This window comes from Castor canadensis, chromosome X, assembly GCF_047511655.1.
Source record: "Castor canadensis chromosome X, mCasCan1.hap1v2, whole genome shotgun sequence".
Taxonomy (NCBI): domain Eukaryota; kingdom Metazoa; phylum Chordata; class Mammalia; order Rodentia; family Castoridae; genus Castor; species Castor canadensis.
This window is the reverse complement of record NC_133405.1, coordinates 46,287,139-46,306,610: the sequence shown is the minus strand read 5'-3', so window position 1 is coordinate 46,306,610 and position 19,472 is coordinate 46,287,139. Positions and strand designations below refer to the sequence as shown.

The following is a 19,472-nucleotide window of genomic DNA, read 5'->3' as shown; positions in this document are numbered from 1 at the left end:
GATTCTTTTCTTTTTTCACAGCCTTGATACAGATCATTTAAATGAAGATACATTTAGAAAGATTGAAGCTTTAAAAGTGAGCAAGCCTGGACTCAACTGGTAGTTTCCGAGGACTACATGTAGACTGTCCTCATCTGGTACCATCTTTAAAAGCTGTGCAGTGTTATTTTTCCAAATCTGTTAACCCTTGCTGAAGATGCGAATATGAAACAGGCAGCAGTGATTGCTGTTTCTTACTTAGAACCATTCACTAAGTAGGATGTAAAAGGCAGAAGCACCTTAGTTCAAATGTTTTCAGCATTAACTTACATTCATATATTGTATCATCATGTTTCCTGTGCTGTCACAAGAACCCTATTAAGGTGGAATAGATGAGGTTCAGGGAAGTTGTGACTAACTCCCTGTCACATAGTTCATTAGTGGGAGAGCAGAGATGAATCCAACCAAGTCTCCCAACACCCCCACTATGCAGAGAAACAATAGAAAAAAACATACATAAATGAATCCACTTAAATAAGATACAAGAACTGGAGGTGTGGTTTAAGTGGTAGAGTACTTGCTTTGCAAGTGTGAAGCCCTGAGTTCAAACCCCAGTCCCACTAAAAAAAAAAGAAAAAGAAAACAGATACCAGAGAGTGTACACACATGTTATATCTTATGGTGCTGATTTTAAGTAAACTTTTAATTCATGAACAAGAAAGGAATAAACTAGATCAATAGGGAAAGACTACCTGGATGAGGTGAAACTTGATGTGGGCCTTGAAGAATGAATAGAACTGAGATAGGTGAAGATATAATGGCTAGTGGCTTTAAGACTACAGGGTTACAGGGCTGTGTTTGTGAGAAGCTCACCAAAACAGCCTAGGGAGAGAGGATGCTTGCATTAGAATTTCATGAGCTGCCGCAATATCCATACTCATGGGTCCTTGAGGGTGGTCTCCATTTCCCATTTACAACTCCCTTTCTGAACTTCTAGTATTGCCCAAGTGTGTTGGTATTTATTCATGATTTCCCAAGACTGGCTCCTCATTCCTGACATCTTACTCAGCCCAGTGCCAATCCTACATAGTCCTGTTTCTACCTGTCTAATGTCCACAAAACATTAGATAAGGCAAATGGGAAAAAAGTACCAGGCAAGGAAAATAGCATGAAATCACTGAAATAGGGCTAAATGTGGTGTGACATCAATAGAAATATGCTGACTATTTAAGTAGGAAACTATTTAAGTGGCTATGTGACCCTGAACAAGTCACTTGTATTCCTGGAGCCTCAGTTTTCTTATCCATAAAATGGGGGATAAATTGGCATTAGTCTTTCAGGGATATTCCCCAACATGCTGCCTACTCCACAATAAGTATCTGTTAATCATGCCTGTTTGTATGAGTGTGTACCTGTACTATCACTCTGTCATTAGTCTTTAAAGTCCTAGATTTTCTTCCATTGTAGTCATTGTTAATTGTGCATTTGAATTAAATGTGTATGCTGGAGGTGAAGAATCTAGTGGGGAAAGAGATACAGAGTAAGAAGTTACTCCAGGTAAGCAATGGTAGAAGAGCCAGCTATTCCTTGTTCTTATCCACCACTATATATTTTTCCCTGCTGGCCTGGGAGATGTTAACTCTCAGTAAAAAGACCAGGTTTGTCCCAACAAGAATAATTGAGATAGGTTGTCCCTAGCTTTCTCAAGTTCTTCATTCCCTTTAGTTATTTAACACATTTATTAAGCATTTATTATATGCCAGGTTTTGTGCCAACTGTTGGCACTACAGAGATAAATATATCTTTTCCTGAACATTTCTCCTGTGTTCTCTAACATAGTCCCCTGTGAGTCTGGCAAAAATCTGGTAAAACTCAGTTACATTAAGAAATAAAGATATAAAGTTAAATGAAAACTTGCAGAACTATATGTGTGTGTCTAGTTTGTGTACAAAAGAATGTACATGTATGTGTACATGTGTGTCCAGAAAATACATGGAAGGGTATGTACAAGAAACTGATAATTATGATTACCTCTGACAAGTGAATTTGGCAAACAGGACAGTAGGGGGGGGAAAAAAAAGGAAAGATTTTTCATCTATAGCCATCTGTTCTACTTCATGTTTTTACCATGGCATGTATTACTTTTGTAATTAATAAACTTGATCTAAAGTAAAACTCTGGATATAGCTCAATGGCTGAGCACTTGCCTGACATGAGCAACACCAAGCACTGAAAAAATAAGTAAATTAATGAACTAATTAAATTAAAAAATAAACGTGCTGGTGAATTGCTTTTCTTCTTCTTCCTTCTCTTTTTTTTTTTTTTGAGACAGGGTATCACTATCCTCCTGCCTCAGCTTCCAGAGTGCTGGCTTTACTGATGTGCGTGCGCCACAATGCCTGGTTTATTTTTCTTCCTTTAAAATAATCATGATTTAAAAGAAAATGAAGGGCAAGCATTTACAAGCATGACAAAAGAACTTAAAGGAAAAGAAGGAAAGGTTTGACATCAGTGTTAAAAACTTCTTTACATAATAATGTACACTTAAAATTAAAACACTAGTGATAAACTGGAATACACTTAAAAGACAAGGATAATGTTCATAATATAAAAAAATTAAAAATCAATATAAGAAAACAAAATTTGGAGGACTTCCACTTCCAGCAATGATGTAGTAACAATAGCTGGATTTATCCTTCCATTCTGGTTCAAAAATTGAGCAAAATATATGAAACAATTTTCACACATTGAATATCAAGCAGAATCGGTACAAATAAAAAAATTGCAAGATGGTAGTTTTAAGCTGAAACATACCAATAATGTTAAAGTTAATGGTCTCACGGCAACCAAATTAAAAGGCAGAGATTAGTAAAATAGAAAAGAATTGTAAAGACTGATACATGTTGCCTATAGGAAACCCATTTTAAAATTAAAAACACAAATAGGTTAAGTGTAAAAGACAAGAAAAGTATACCATGGTAGCATTAATTTTTAAAAAGCTAGTATGAGTGTATTATTATAGAAAGATTGCATAGCAGAGGATATTGCCAGAAATAAAAAAGATCATTTTATAAAGTGGCTTATTCATCATGAAGACATAACAATCCTAAATGTATGTGGATATAATAACAGTTTCAAAATACTTGAAGCAAAACCTAAATTCAAGGAGGAATAGACAGTCTGCAGTTTTAGTCAGAGACTTTAGTACCTCTCAATAATTGATACACTAAGGAGACTGAAAATTAGAATAGAGGAGACTTGAACAACACAAATAACTTAATTGACATTTGTACAACACTCAACCCAACAACAGAGAACATATTATTTTCCAGTGTACAATGATTATTTACTGAGCTAGGCCATATCTGAGTCATATAACAAGTCTCAATAAAGTTATTGATTGATTCAAGTCATATGAAGTATCTTCTCTTGACCACATGGAATTAAAATAAATGAAAGATATATAGAACTCCCCCCCCCCCAAATATTTGGAAAATAACACACTTCTAAATAACCTATAACTCAAGAACTCTCAAGGGAAGTTAGAACGTATTTTAAACTAAAAAATCAAGATACATATCTGGGATGCAGCTAATGAAGTGCTGAGAGGGAAATGTATAATTCTAATTACTATTAAAAATATTAAATCAATGACTTTAGCTTCCACAGTAAAAGCTAGAAAAAGATCAAATTTAATCCAAAGTAAACAGAAGAAAAGAGTAAAAAAAAAGAGATAAAAAAGTAGATAAAAGCAAAGTAACCAAAGCTGATTTTTTGAGAAGATCAATAAAATCATAAGCCTCTAGTAAGATTGATTAGGAAAACAGAAGATACAATTTTCTAATACCAGAGGTGAGAGTGGGCCACCACTACATATCATATAGACATTAAAAAGATAAATATGAACAACTTTGTCCAAATTCTATAAATTAGATCAAATGGACAAATAACAGACATAAACTACTAGCACTCAAGAAAACAGAAAATAGCTTGATATCTGAAAAGTAAATTATAGTTAAAAACCTTCCCACAAAAAGAAACTAAGGGCATAAATGGTTTCACTGCTGAATTCTACCAAATGCTTAAAGGAATAGCATTATACATATATACATTATATATAAACACATATACACAAAGTTCCAGAAGACTGGAGAGAAGATAATATTTCCCAACTTGGGCTATGAAGTCAACATTACCCTGCTAACAAAACCAGAAAAGAAACTGTAACCCAAAATTCCTCATGAAGACAGATGCAAAAGTACTTAACATTTTAGCAAGTCAAATCCAGAAATACATAAAAGGATAATGGATTGTGACCAACTGCGCTTCACACTAGAAATGCAAAGATGATGGCAACAATAAAAAATACATAATTTATCATTTGTACAGACTGAAGGGGAAAAACTCGATTATCTCAACAGATGCAGAAAAAGCATTTGTTAGACTCCGACAGCATTTGCTGATAAAATAAATAAAAAATAGGAATATAGAGGAACTTTCTCAACCTGAAAATGGGCATCTATATTAAAAAAAAAACTCTATAACCAATGTTCTACTTACTGGTGAAAGATAAGATTTTCCTCCTAAGATTGGGAACAAGGCAGGGATATCTGCTTTCACCACATCTGCCCAATATTCTAGAGTTCCAGTCATTGCTATCATAGGGAGAAAGGCATACAGATTAAAAGGAAAAAACATTTCCAGGTGACATGATCTGTGTAGAAAGTCCTACAGAATCTACAAATATAAGCTGCTAGCAATATTAAATAAGTCTAACAAGGTTGCAGGATAAAAGACACAGATCCAAAAATTAATTGGGAGTTTCTGTATACTGGTGGCAACAATCAGGAAGGGAAATTCTAAAAATTTAAAATAAAAAATTTCAAATTCTTAGGGATAAATCTGACAAAAAGTGTAAGACCTATGTACATAACATTAAAAAGCCTTGCTGAGAGGAATTAAAGTCCTAAATAGAGTAATATACCATATTCATGGACAGGAAGACAGCATTTTGTGTGTGTGTGTGTGTGTGTGTGTGTGTGTGTGTGTGTGTGTGTGTATGTGAGAGAGAGAGAGATATCCTTTCTTTCTGAAAAATAACAGTATGGATATTTGTGTAAAGATCAGCAGTCTGAATCTCAAATTCACATGGAAATATAAATAACCTACTATTCTCCAAATGACTTTGTTTTTTAAATTACTAGCATATATTAATTGTACAAAAGGGGTTTCATTGTGGTACTTCCATACATGCATATATTGTACTTTGAATTCACCCACTCTATTGCTCTTTCTTGTCTTCCCTTCCCCCCTTTTTGATCAATTTTAATGGGTTTCATTATTCTATTTTCATACATGCTTATAAAGTACAGTAAGCCTGCCTTATTTACAAACATTTTTTTACATTCTTATTTGTAGTTTGTTTTGCCTTTTAATGTTTTTCCTAGAAATGAAAAACAACCTGAGAAATTTATATAACAAACTATCAGTGTCAGGATGGCAGAGGAAAAGAGAAAGGCCAGAGGCATGGAAAGATAATAAAAAGTGTATTCTGAATCATGTGGAAATATCCACAGGGTCATGTCCAGTTCCTCATGAGATGACCTTCACTTTGGTATGTGTGTTTGGTGCCTGGTCTTCTGGCCTGCCAGCTCAGATGCCCACCATTGAGAGCTGGTCATATCTCAGAAACCTGCCAATGGCAAACTCAGGACTTTACAGAAAAACAGACTTAGCACCTTGGCTTTGTGCTCAGGTATCACATGGCAGTCTTTCTTGCCTTTACAGAAAGTTCTGGAAGAGTGGGAGAGTCACCTTGGGGCAGACTTTGGCTTCACATCACTTGTGTGCAGAAGTGGTTTCCACCCACATTAGCACCTGTCCAAGACCTCCCCAGTCAGTCTGGACAAAGAAGACAGAGTCTCTCCTTGGGAAAGTTTGGTGAAGATGTTCAGGATCCTTTCTACCTGTGATACCTGCTGGGAGAAGGAGCAGTGATGCAGGGGAAGGAGCTGCCAAGGAGGAAAGCTCTGGCTGGTATTAGGATGTGTAGGTGGGGTGGTGGTGGCTGGAATTGGTTGATGACCTCATACTCTGCTGGGTAGGGCTTGTTCTCCTCTATCTTGGGCAGCAGCTCCAGTGCCTGATCCTCTTCCTCTGTAGGGTAGTGGCACAGGAGGTTCGCTGCAGTGGCCAGGATTGCGGCTCAGACCCGGGAGCCGTTGTACTCTTATGTTCCTGCTGCTGGACCAGGATAAGTTCAAAAGCCCAGTAAGAAAAGCCAATGACAGTGGCACACTGCAGGACAGTCAGGATATGGGCGAAGACGTAAAGACGGGTGATCTTCAGGGCTGGATGCTTGGACCCAAAGACATCAAGAAGGAAGCACAGAGACTACACAGGATGCTCAGGAAGCGGAAGGCGGCAGTGACCCGCAGGAACAGCACTGTCTGCGGGTTCATGCAGGAATCTTTCAGCAGGTGCAGGTGCACATAGCCCAGCATGTCGAAGACTCCCAGCTCTTGGCGGGAACAGGTGCCTCCATGGATGTGTAACCAAGGGGGTTCAGCAAGGGCAGTGCATAGCACCCTGATGACCAGGGCACCAGGCAGGGCAGAAGTCAGGCTACGCTCCTGCTGCTTGGGCAGAGCGCTGCCTCCCAGGCTCCTCCACCCAGCAGCCCAGTGCCTCGGGGGTACACATGCCCAGGGCCACCCTCTGTCTCTGTGGTCGCTGCTGATCGCCTCCGCCGCCGACCTCCGCGGGGCACGCAGAGCCTGAGGGTCAGCAGGCCTCAGGCAGATATGGCACAGCTCCGTCCCTTCACCTACTTTTTAGCGGCCTGGAGCTAGCATTCCCAGGCCTCAGTCCTGCAACACCCAGAGCAACCCGAGCCCTTTTGCAAATTTATTACACTTGGTTGTGACCAAGTGCCATCAAAAAATATATAAGTTTTAAAATCAAAAGAAATTTCAAAAATAAAAATTTGTAATTCCCATTGGAAGCATTACACAGCTCAGTTGATGCAGAGAAGCTATTAGTCCTGTGCTTTTGTCAGTTGTGTTTAAATCACTATGATCTGCCGAGTGTTTCCCTGCCCTTAATTTTGTGAAAATATGCCTCCCAAAAAGTAAATAGCGCCCAGAAGGAAGGTAAAAGTTAGTGTGCCTAATTTACATGAGAAAGTGAAAGGTGGCATGTCTTTAGCAGATGGTGGGCAGTGTTACGGGAAAATGAATCAAGCGTCCACAGTACAGCACTGAACTCTATGCATCCTGAGTATGTGTGGGTTTTCTTCACTGGAAGTCTCCTGGGAACATACCCATGGATACCAAGGGCCTACTGTACCTTGATTATAATTGCTCCCCAATCGCCCTCTCCTTAACCTCTCTGCCCTCTCATGGATCCCCTCCCCAAACAGTCCCTGCTTACTCACATGTCTTTTTTTTTCTCACGGTTTCATGCGTGCTTGCTAGGCAGGCACTCTACCAAATATTTGAGCCATGCCCCCAGCCCTTTTTATTTGGTTATTTTTGAGATAGAGTCTCATGTTTTGCCTGGTAGGGCTGGACCACAATCCTTCTGTTTACACATCCCATGTAGTGAGGATGACAGGCAGGCACCATCGTGCCCATTTTTTTTGTCGAGATGGGGGTCTTGTTAACTTTTTGCCCAGCTGCCTTCAAACAATGATCCTCCCGATCTCTGCTTCCTGAGCAGCGAGATAACAGGTGTGAGCCACTGCACCTAACTCATGTCATTCTTTAATTTTTTTTGGGTCTGGAGATTCTGCATGAGAGAGACTATGTGATATTTATCTTTCTCAGCCTGGTTTATTTCACTTAGCATGATGATCTCTAGTTCCATCCATTTTTCCTCAAAGAATATAATTTCATTCTTTATGGCTGAATAATACTCCATTGTGTACATATACCACATTTTCTTTACCAAACATGTTTGAAAAATAAGAACAAAGTTAGGGAACTCACCGTACTTGACTGCAAGACTTTCACAAAACTAAAGTAATCAATGCATGTAATACTGGTGTAAAGATAGACACAGAACAAAGACACAGAATACTTTATTCTGTGCATGTATCTGCACAGAGACAATTGATTTTTTTTTATAAAGGAGCTGAGGAGAATTCCACTGAGAAGACATAATATTACTTAGCAAATACTGCCGGAAAAAGTGGATAGCCATTTGCAAAAGAATGGCTCTTAAACCTTACCTCACATTGTATACAAGTATTAACTCAAAATAGATTATAGATCTGTAGATGTAAGAGCTAAAATTATCAAGCGTCTAGAAAGAAAACACAGGAGAAAGTTTTAGTCATGTTGATTTGGAAAATATTTATTTAATGAGGCATGAAATATCACAAGCTATAAAAGAAATGAAACTAATAAATTGGACTTGATCAAAATGAAAAACATTTGCTCTTCAAAGGAATCTGTTCCAAAGACAAAAATATAAGCCAAAGATTGGGGGAAGTATTTGCAAAATATATATTTGATGAAAGACTTGTATCTAGAATACAAAAAGAACTTTATTTTTTTGGTGGGACTAGCGTTTGAACTCAGGGCTTCACGCTTGCAAAGCAGGCTCTCTGCTGCTTGAGCCACGTTTCCAGTCCATTTTTTTCTCTGGTTATTTTAGAGATGTGGTCTCACGAACTATTTGCTCCAGTTGACCTTGGGCTGTGATCCTCCCAATCTCAGCCTCCCAAGTAGCTAGGATTACAAGTATAAGTCACAGGTGCCCAGCTCATAAAGAAGCTATAAGTAAAAAGAACTGGATGTGTGGCTCAAGTGGTAGAGTGCTTGTGAGAGAGCAAGTGAGAGGCCCTGAATTCAAGCCCCAGACCACAAAAAGTTATAATTAAAAGATAATTTTTTTCTTAGGACACGTAAAGTAAAACTATGATGAGATAGCATTGTACCCACTAGAATGACTAAAATTTAAAAGATTGACTACACTAAGAATTTACAATGATGGAACTCAAACACTGATTAGGAATGTGAAATCATACACCCACTTGGAAAAAAATTGTCAGTTGTTCACAGTGTTACCATACATCCAAGTCATTTCATTCCTATGTATTGTCCTAAGAGAAATGAATGCATATGACACGGTGACTTATACAAGAATGTTCATAGCAGCTTTATTTGTAGTGCCCAACACTTGGAAACAACTCAAATGCCCATCAACAGCTGAAGGGATAAATGGTGCTATACCCATACAATGGAATAAAAGAAATTTTAAAAAGAACAAACTTGATATACAATATGGGTGAATCTCAGAACCAATGTGTTGAGTGAAAGAAGCTATAAAAAGGGTATGCATCATATGATTCTGTTTTTATAAAATTCTAGAAATTTAAAAAATATTCTATAGTGACAGAAGGTAAGTCAGAGGATACTTGAGAACAGGAACTAGAGATGAAGGGATGCATTCCAAAAGGGGCACAATGTGTACACTCATCTTGTTTTTTGATATTGAAAGATGATTTCAGTCAAAATTTGTTCAATTGAATTCTTTAAATGTTTCCAGTTTGTTGTATGTCAATTATATGTCAATAGATGTAAACATACACATTCATACACACCATTACAAACATGTCTGAAAGACTCATTTAAAACACAAGTTATCTCAACTCCTTATTCTACAGACATGGAACGTGCTTTCCAAATAGGTCAAGGTCATACAGTTAATTAATGATAAGAGTGGGATTAGAAATTAAGTGTTCTTATTGTTGGCTTACTCTTTTTAGTACACCAAAGGAAGAGCACAGATCAAAGGAATAAGTATCAACTGGTGGATTTTCAGGCTTTTATGTCACACCAGTGGGAAAGACATATACATAATGAAAAGGATGACATTTCCAGGACACTTTCAGTGATGTACTGCAACCCACTTAAACTGGTTAGTGAACGTTGATGGTTAATTTTTTAGGAGTTTTGAAAGTTGGTTGTTCAATGAAGCCATTATTAAAAATTAAATCACATTAAGTGTGTATTAATTGTTCAAAGGTTTGCCTTGGTGTTTCACACATGTATCTATTGTATTTTAACCAGATTAACCCCCTCTATTACTTACTCTTCCTCCATTGCCCTGCTCTCCTATTATTCAACAGCTTTCAGTGCATTTTGTTACACCATCTTCATACACAGATGCAACGTGCTTTGATATTATTCACTCTTTATCATTCCCTTTTCCTCTCCTGCCTCCCCCTAGAGGGCGAATGGAGAGAGTGAAGGAGGGTGAATATGGTCGAAGTACTTTTTATGGGTGTGTGAAAATAGAACAATGAAACCTGTCGAAATTGTTTTAAGAAGGAGGAAGGAAGATGAGGGAGCCTGATGGAGGGGTGAATCTAACCGAGGTACATTGTAAGTACATGTGTAAATGTCACAATGAATCCCCTGTACAACTAATGTATACTCATAAAAATGTAATAAATAGGTGCTGTGCTCCTTTCTGTAGCCACTTGACATTTGTCTCTTCTCTTAATGGCATCCTAATAAATCTTTGCTTTCTTTAAAAAATGTAATAAATAAATCAGAAAATAAAAAATTAAATCACATAAACTTGCAATTAAATAAATTATATTAAAATAAGAAGCTAATAAATACTAAAATTCATCACTTCCTAATTATTTTACTACATTTTACCATCCTCTATGCTGTTCAGGTTGTTCACATCTATTGTGGAATGGAAATATTAATTAATGGTATTCTATTCTCCATCTCTATTCCACATTCAGTGGCATTAAATTGCTAGCTTGAAATTGGCCACAGTGGGAGTGTTTACACTGTAGAAATTGTCCAACACTACAAATCAAGGATCCTCTTCTCACTCTTCCAAGAACTGGTTATTAAACACTAATGCATTTCTTCCTTAAAGCACCATTTTCCCTGGCATTCATTTAAGTCTGGAAGGCCACCCATCAGTACCTAAAGCCATGCTAGATGACCAGTGGACTGTTAGTAAGTGTTGAAGGGTAACTAACCATCCCAGTTTGCCCAGGACTCTCCTATTTTAACATTGAACATCTCAGAAAACCCTTCAGTTTTGAGAAAGCCAGGATGGTTAGCACTCTAGTGTTTGCACGCTTTCTAAAACAAAACAAAACAAAAAGGAGCCAGGTAGGTAAATCAACTGAAAGCTAAAACCTTTCTTGGAAAAGTAGCCCTGTTATCTCTCGATTTGGGAAGTAATTAGTGGTACTTGTGTGCGTAAAACCCCACGTTATGCAATTTTCGCAGTAGCCAGGAGGGAAAGACAGGTACTTACACATGGTAGGCTAGGTGCTGAAGAATTGTCCATTGGTGGTAGATGGCTGAGAGAGGCAGGTCTGCCTACCAATAGAAGCTTGAAGAGTGGAGCACTGCAGTCCAGTCTACCAACTGGTGATAACTGCAAGTGGCAATGACTGTGACTATGAGGCAGGCAAGGGCTGAGAAAGTCTTAAGAGAGAAAAGCTCTCTTAAGCTTTTCTTAAGCTCATGCCTGTAATCCCAGCTACTCAGGAGGTAGAGATCAGGAAGATCGTGGTTCAAAGCCAGCCTGGGCAAATAATTTGTGAGACCCTATCTCAGAAAAATCAACATGAAATAGGGCTAGTGGAGTGGCTCAAGTGGTAGAATGCCTGCCTTGCAAGCATGAGGCCCTGAGTTCAAACCCCAGTACCACATAAGAAAAGAGAAGAGAGAAAGGCTCAAGAAAGAGCATTGCTGAGGGTGCTATGTGGACAATAAAGGGTGGCTGCCACTTTGATGTGCTTACTGTGATTGTTACCAAAGGACTTCATTGGGAAGGCCTTGCCCATTTCACTTCATTTTCTTTTTCTTCTATATAAAGTTCACTCTACCAAAGGGCTCAGTAAGCAGGTTTCTACTCAGTGTGAGAAATTTTTCCCTGTCCGTAGACCTTCCTCATAGCCTAGTTTTAGGCCTTTAATTTTCCTACCAGTCTCTCTCATAAGTTAAGGTGCTCAAGAGCACCGGATGTGGTGGTTCACACCTGTAATGCTGGTTACTCAGGAGGCTGAGGCAGCAAAACTGTACGTTGGAGGCCAGCCTGGACAACATAGTGAGACCCTGTCTCAAAAACAAAAACAAAAATCGATCTGAGGGGTGGGGCTGGAAGTGTGGCTCAAGAGGTAGACTGCCTGTCTAGAAAGCATGAAGCCCTGAGTTCAAACTCCAGTACTGCCCCCGCCCAGTAAATAAATAAGTAAATAAATAGGCTGAGCATGTAGCTCAGTGGCAAAGTGCTTGGCAAACCCGGGGAGGTCCTAGGTTTGATCCCCAGCACCACAAAAACCTAAGGCAAAACAAAAGGAGGAGTTCAAAAAGCACCGTCATGAGGAAATAAGAAGCTCTTAATAGCCCATCAACACCTGATCTCTGATAAGGTTAGCAAATTAGCTCCTGGTTGGTTCCTAACTTAGAACAAGTATAAAGCAAGTAAGTTTTGGTGATGAGAAGAGAGGGGAAAAGAAGGTTCTCAAGCATTTGTGGACAACATGACAAGCCTGGGCTAAGCACACAGTTAAGTGCTTACATTCGAGAGTTAATAACTTGGGGAAAGAAGGGAGATCTGCAACAAATGTTAACTACTTCCCAGTTTCATTCAAGATTGATTCAGTTTTCCTGCTCACTTGTCTCTTTCTTATTTTTCCAAATCTAAGAAATCTTCCCTGAAAAAGTTTGACATGCAGTGATATGTGCCATTCTCTAGTGTGAATGTATCATGCTCCTTTCACACCAAACCATCCATTATTCCACATAAGAATGAACCAGTGCTATGACTCCTTCTCCAGAAGAAACACCTATTATAAATAATAACAGCGATAGGAATTATTACTGCTCAGAACCTTATTTTGTGGAGGGCTTTGTGCTTTACTATATTCTCTCATTAATTCTACAAAGTATATATTTATTTTTGCAATGTCATGTATGAGACCTAGCACTGTCAAATAATTTGCCAAAGATCATACAGGTTAACATATGGGAGAGTCAAAATTCAAACCTATCTCTGTAACGCCTTGCGGCTGGTTAGAGTGGTTCAAGTGGTAGAACACCTGCCTAGCAAGCATGAGGCCCTGAATTCAAACCCCAGTACCACCAAAAAAAAATCAAGCTTGATTGTAAGGCCCATGACCCTGTCAACCATACCTCTTCATGTAGACACCAGAGGAAGGAGGAGTAGACATAAAAGAATTATTCCATTCAACAAATGTGAATATGCATGTACTTCCTACTATGGACCCAGCCTATGGAGTATGAGAAGATGAATGTGCACAGTCCCTAGCCCTAGTGAGTTGAGTTAGAAATAGGGGATATGAGTACTGTTTTAAAATCTCTAATAAAAGCAGACTTGGATCAGTACTATAACATAATAATGGTAATGGCTACCACTTATTGAAAGCATACGATGTGTCACACACTGTGCATTCTACCTATATTTAATCTTCACGACAATCCAGGGACTATTAATCCACTTATGCATGCATAAACAAGACTAGCAGAGGGTTAATTAACTTGTTTGTCTCAGAATAGTGTACTACTGGGCCTTTTAGAGGAAGAAGGAGAGAACTGGACCAAATATTTATTGTACCTCCTTTCTGAATAGGTTGAAAATGTCTGCATGCAACTTAGTAGCTGTAAGCCAGACCCACCAGCTGCTTCAATATTATTCGTACCTCAACTAGCACTAGCTCTGAAGCAGTGTAACATCTGAACTTCATTTCATTTGGAACCTTGACAACACTGAAGCCCACCAAAGTCCCACCATTGGGCACTACCACAAATACCCACCATCACCAGCTTTCTTGCTTAAAGCCATTTATTCGTTGTGAACATACTAAGAGCCACTAAATGGTACACTTTAAGATGCTTAAAATGGTAAATTTTATGTCGTGTATATTTTACTACAATAAGCGGAACATCCATTATACAAAATGTTAACATATAAAAAGTAAAAAAAATGCACTTTATATTTCTGCAAAAAGGTTCAAAAGCAGCAGAACCTCCTGCCAAGGAGACCACCTTATTGCCACCTCAGCATAGGTTTGGAGAGCAGCCTTGCCTCAACCATCTCTGACCTTCTTGTACTATTTTGAGCTATGTCTCCCCAGCCCTTCTTTCCATGGTTCCAGTTTCTCACAGGCATTTCCACTGTGTTTCCCAGGTCCTTTGTTGTGTGATAAATAAACTCTATATGCCTGTCCTTGTCTCTGAGTGTTGCTTGGAACCACTTACCCTGACTTACCATGCATGGACAATGAATGTAGTGGAGAGAGAGAGAGGATGCCTGTTCTACTATAGGGGCTGGAGGAGGAACTGACATTTTGATTTTTCTGAGGCAGCTTCCAGGCTGTTGTTTCTTTACCTGATGCATGCCAGCTGAATCAATCACTTGCCATACCTGTTGCTTAGACATTGGTCAAGCCCTTAAATAATCCAGAACTTTTGGCCTCTAACACAACCTTCCTTGCCAACATTTATATGGTTGTCCTGAGGGTAGGGTTAATGTCTACCTGGTTTACTCATCCAAACCGTTGGCCTAGCAGTTCCCAACTTCTTAAAACCCAATGAGTTTGACTTGCCTCCCTTTTAGTTACTCTCTTTTATGGCTACCCTCTAAAGCTGTGCGGTACAATATAGTAGCCACTGGTCACCAGTGGTTATTTAAATTTAAATTTACTTATGTTATATAAAACTTAAAAACCAGCTCCTCAGTTGCACTAGCTATGGTTTGGTAACTACATATAGCTAGTGGCTAACCTATGAGATGTGGCTGATAGATTTTCTACCACCACAGAAAGTTCTATTCGCATAGGTCTCAACATTGTCCTCACCAAGAAATACACCACCTCAAAAATGTTTAAAAATGTATTGTGAATCTACCATTTACTGGGTACTGTGCAAAGCTCTGAGGATACCATGGTGAATAAAACATGTCATCTAATGAGACTTACTGTACAACTGTAAGTAATTAAGACAGTAGGATATTGGAAGAGGAATGGGCACACAGATCATTGAAACAGAATAAAGAACACGTAATAAAGAACCACATAATCTGCATAAATCAGTTCAAATTCTTTTTTTGACAAAAGTGCCAAAGCAATTCCGTGGAGGAAAGATTACCTTTCAAATAAATGGTGTTGGAGCAATAAGAAAAAATAGCCTAAACCTCACACACACAAAATTTGAAATGAATCATTGACAAATGTAAAACATAAAAATATGCAACTTTAGAACAACGAACAGGAGAATATATTTGGGATCTAGGACTAGGCAAAGGTTCTTAGATTTCACACCAAAAGCACAATCTACAAAAGAAAAAATTGGACCCCATTAAAACTTAAAACTTTTGCTCTGGGAAAGGCTTTATTTTTTTTTTGTATTTTTATTTTCTCATTTTTACATTTACTTGCATGTGTATACATTATTTGCACACACACCCCCGACCCCCCACCCTGCTTCCAGGCAGAACCTGTTCCTCCCTCTTGTTCTCCGATTTTGTTGAAGAGAAAAAAAAACGTGAGCGATAGTAAGAAAAACAGCGTTTTGCTAGTTTGAAAGAGAAATAGCTATATAGAGAGATTCCTAGCATTTCTTCCATGCACTTGTGTATTGCAACCCACATTGGTTCATCTCTATCAGACTTCTTCACTACTTCGTGGTCCCCTTCCCATAGTGGCCTCTGTCAGTTTAAGATTACTTTATTCGCTCTCCTAGCACATCAACCACATTCAAGTTTTAGGTTTCCTTCCCTTTTCCTATCCTTCCCGTGTGCGTTCTCCCCTTAGAGTGTGACCCATGTTCAATAATATTGCTGCATTTGTTTTAGGTCTATAATCCACATATGAAGGAGAACATGTGACTTTAGGCCTTCTGAGCCTGACTCACTTCACTTAAGATGATGTTCTCCAGTTCCATCCATTTACTTGCGAATGACAAAATTTTATTCTTTGTGGCTGAATAAAACTCCATTGTGCATATACACCACATTTTCTTGATCCATTCGTCAGGAATGGGACATCTTGGCTGTTTCCATAACTTGGCTATTGTGAATAGTGCTGCAATAAACATGGCTGTGCAGGTGGGAAAGGCTCTATTAAGAGGACAAACTAAAGACTAGGAGAAATTGTTGACAAACCAAGTCATATCTAAACCAAGACTCATATCTAAAAACTCAACAGTAAAAAACAGACAACACATTAGAAAATGGGCAAAAGACATGAACAGACAGGTCACCGAAGAGGATGTACAGATGGCTCATAAGCACGTGAAAAGATGTGATGACCGTCATTGCCCGTTAGACAGCTACAAATACAATTACAACAGGGGATCACTACATGTCTATCAGAATGGCTAAAATAAAACAGTGATGTTAGTCAGTTTTCCATTACTGTCACAGCATCCAAGATAATCAGCTTATAAAGAGAAAAAGTTTATTTGGGCTCACAATTTTGGAGATTTCAAGCTATGATTGGTTGGCCTCATTGCTTCTGTGCCTGTGACAAGGCAGCACATCACAGTGGCAGTACACAGCAAAACCATTCACGGCAAGGTGGCAAAGTGAAAAACAGAGTGAGAGGAAGAGATCAGCATCCCACAATTTCTTTCAAGGGAATGCACCCACCCCAAATGAACTGAAACCTCCCCTTAGGTCTCACCTCTTAAAGTTTCCATTACCTTCCAATAGCACCGAGCTGAAAACCAAGCATTCAATATTTGAGTGTTTTGGGGAACATTCCAGATTCAAACTAGAGCAAATAACAACACCAAGTGCTGATGAGGATGCAAAGAAATGATCACTCATGCAACTGATGGTAGAAATGTAAAGTATGCAGCCACTCGGAAAAAGTTTGGCAGTTTCTTGTAAAATTAAACATGGAACTATCATGTGGTCTGTGGCATTCTTGGGCATTTATCTCAGACAAATGGAAATTTATATTGGCACAAAAACTTGATTATGAATGTTTATCACAGTTTTATTCATAATGCCCCTAAACTGGAAAACCCTGATGTCCTTCAGTAGGTGAATGGTCAAACGAACTATCATAGATGGTGAGTGAAAAAGAAAACACTCTTAAAAGTGTACATGCGTTATGATTCCCTTTATATAACATTTCTTTTATATAATAGTCAGGAGGACAGATTAGTGATGGCTGGAAGTTCAGGACAGAGAAGTATTCGTGGCAAGGGTTTAGGAGAGAAGTTTTACTCTAAGAGGGCAACATGAATAGTCCCTGTGGTGATGGAACTTTTCTGTATCTTTCTATCAAATGCCAATATTCTGAGTATGATGTTATACGACAGCTTTGTATAATGTTACTATTAGTAAAAACCATGTGGTGGGTACATGAGATCTGTGTATACAGATCATAAGTACATGTGAATCCACAATTATCTCAAAATAATAAATTCAATTTTAAAAGCCAAGAGAGACAAACATTTCAAGAAGGACAAAGTGATTGACTGGATAAAATGCTGACAAAAAGTGAAGTAAGATGAAAAATAAACTTTTTCCTTTATGTTTGACAATCTGGCAGTCATTGTGACCCAAGCAAGAGCTACTCTGCCATGGTAAAGAAGCAGGAAATTAGAAATGGACTGAGGTGTAAACAAGAGACAAAGAAACAATTACAATAAGAAGGACAACTCTTTCGAGAAGCTTGACTGTGGAAAGAAGGATGGTAGCTCGAATGAAGTGTGCAGTTAATCAAGTTGTTTTGTCATGTTTTGTGTTTGTTTTTCATGAGGCAAGGCCTCGCTGTGTAGCCCAGGCTGGACCTGAATTCATGATCTTCCTGCCTCAGCCTCTCAAGTGCTGGTACAGGCATATAACAAAGAAACAGAGAAAATTTGGCTTAAGTGGAGCCCAAGCAGCTCTGCCAAAGCAGGACCTCCATTCCTAGGCCCACTCCCCGTGTATTTGTGACAAGAGTCACCTAAGCACAGGCCAGCAAGCCTTACCATGGCCAGAGGGAAGCCAACCAACAGCTGTGTCTCTCTGCTTAAGGCAAAAGGTGGATGTGGGAAGGGGCAAACCTGGCAGAGCCCACCGCCAAGCATATATCCATATATTTTCTGCCTCCAAGTCTATCTGCAAGATGATCTGACAAAAGGTTGTCAAACCTTGCACCGGTCAGCTGGGACTTGAGTTCCCAGCCCAGGACAAAGGGCAAGTGTGGAAACACCGGTTACATCTCTAAACCCACCACTCATCCCAGCATAAATATGTGTGACAAGAGATATCGTCTTACCACACTGCAAACAAAACATCAAACTGGACGCCTAGGCAGAAAAGGGAAAAACTTACTGCAGACAAGCTGGAGCTGCCACTGGATCCTCTATGCAGGGCAAGGAGTGGGCTACAAGGGTGAACACACTTGGTAGAGTGCTACCTGACACATGAGCTGTGCTCAGAGACCCCTCTATGTTCGACATCCTTAGCCATCAAGAAATGCAAGTCAAAATGACACTGAGGTTCCATCTGTCTCACCCCCGACAGAATAGCAATCATCAAGAAAACAAGCAAAAAGTGCTGGTGAGGATGTGGGGGAAAAGGAAGTCTTCTACCCTGTTTGTGGGAATTTAAACTAGTGCAACCACTATGCACTAGTTTACTCAGTATGGATGTTCCTTAAGAAACTAAAAGTGGAGCTAACTTTTGATCCTGTTAGGCGACTCCTGGGCATATATCGGAAGGATTTAATTCTGCATACAATAGACACCTGCTCACTCATGTTTATAGCAGTGCTATTCATGAGAGACAAGCTATAGGATCAGTCCAGGTGCCCATCAACTGATGAATGGGGTTGCATTTGATCAAAGTCCATTCTGTGCATGTATGGAAACATAATAATGAGATCCCTTTTATAATTAATATGCACTAATTTTAAAAAGGGAAAGAAGAAAATTGCAAAAAACCCAAACCAAAACAAAAAATGTTGGGAAGCATGAAACGAAGAAGGAAAAGTTGAAGACACAGCAAAAAGTAAAGGATTGTAGGTTGTGAAAGGCTCCTGAGAGACACTAGTTCCAATGCAGATGCAGAAGGATTGCCTTTGGAGAGAAGTAACAGTTTTTCTAAGAAGAGCGCTAAGACGAGGATGGAAGCATATTGTTTTCCCTGTGATATAGGAAAACTGCTGATAGAAGGGGTGGGTGGAAGAGTGGGGAGGAAGGTACACCGGGGGAATTAGGGTTTGAGGAGACAGTAAGTTTGAAATATTCATTCTGAAGAATGAGTGTTAATGTAGCTTGATTCTCTGGCAGTGTTGAGTGCCTATTTAAGAGTGATGGTCTTGAACTTTTTTTCTGGGGTTTGAGCTCAGGGCCTCAAGCTTGCTAGGCAGGCTCTCTACTTGAGCCACTCAACCAGACCTTGTTTGTTTTATTTATTTTTTGGATAGGGTCTTGTATTTTTGCCTGGAGCCAGCCTCAGGCTGCAGTCCTCCTACCTCTTGCTTA

The 19,472-nt window shown here is 39.1% G+C and overlaps 1 protein-coding gene and 1 pseudogene across 5 annotated transcripts in view; one reads left to right on the top strand and one right to left on the bottom strand.

The window, feature by feature from the left end:
- Positions 1 to 10,439, top strand: part of LOC109683180 (NACHT, LRR and PYD domains-containing protein 12-like) — a 40,239-nt gene extending 29,800 nt beyond the window's left edge. For 3 of the 5 annotated variants that reach the window (XM_074062175.1, XM_074062172.1, XM_074062173.1), the window contains one exon: positions 5,767 to 10,439. In XM_074062175.1, the coding sequence (XP_073918276.1) occupies positions 5,767 to 5,923 (157 nt within the window). In that variant the 3' untranslated portion in view covers positions 5,924 to 10,439. Of the gene's footprint in view, positions 1 to 21; positions 2,258 to 5,766 lie in introns of those variants that run through there. The other 2 variants (XR_012444166.1, XM_074062174.1) reach the window with 2 other exon arrangements.
- Positions 5,942 to 7,604, bottom strand: LOC109683179 (transmembrane protein 127 pseudogene; annotated as a pseudogene).
- Positions 10,440 to 19,472: the final 9,033 nt, after the last annotated feature.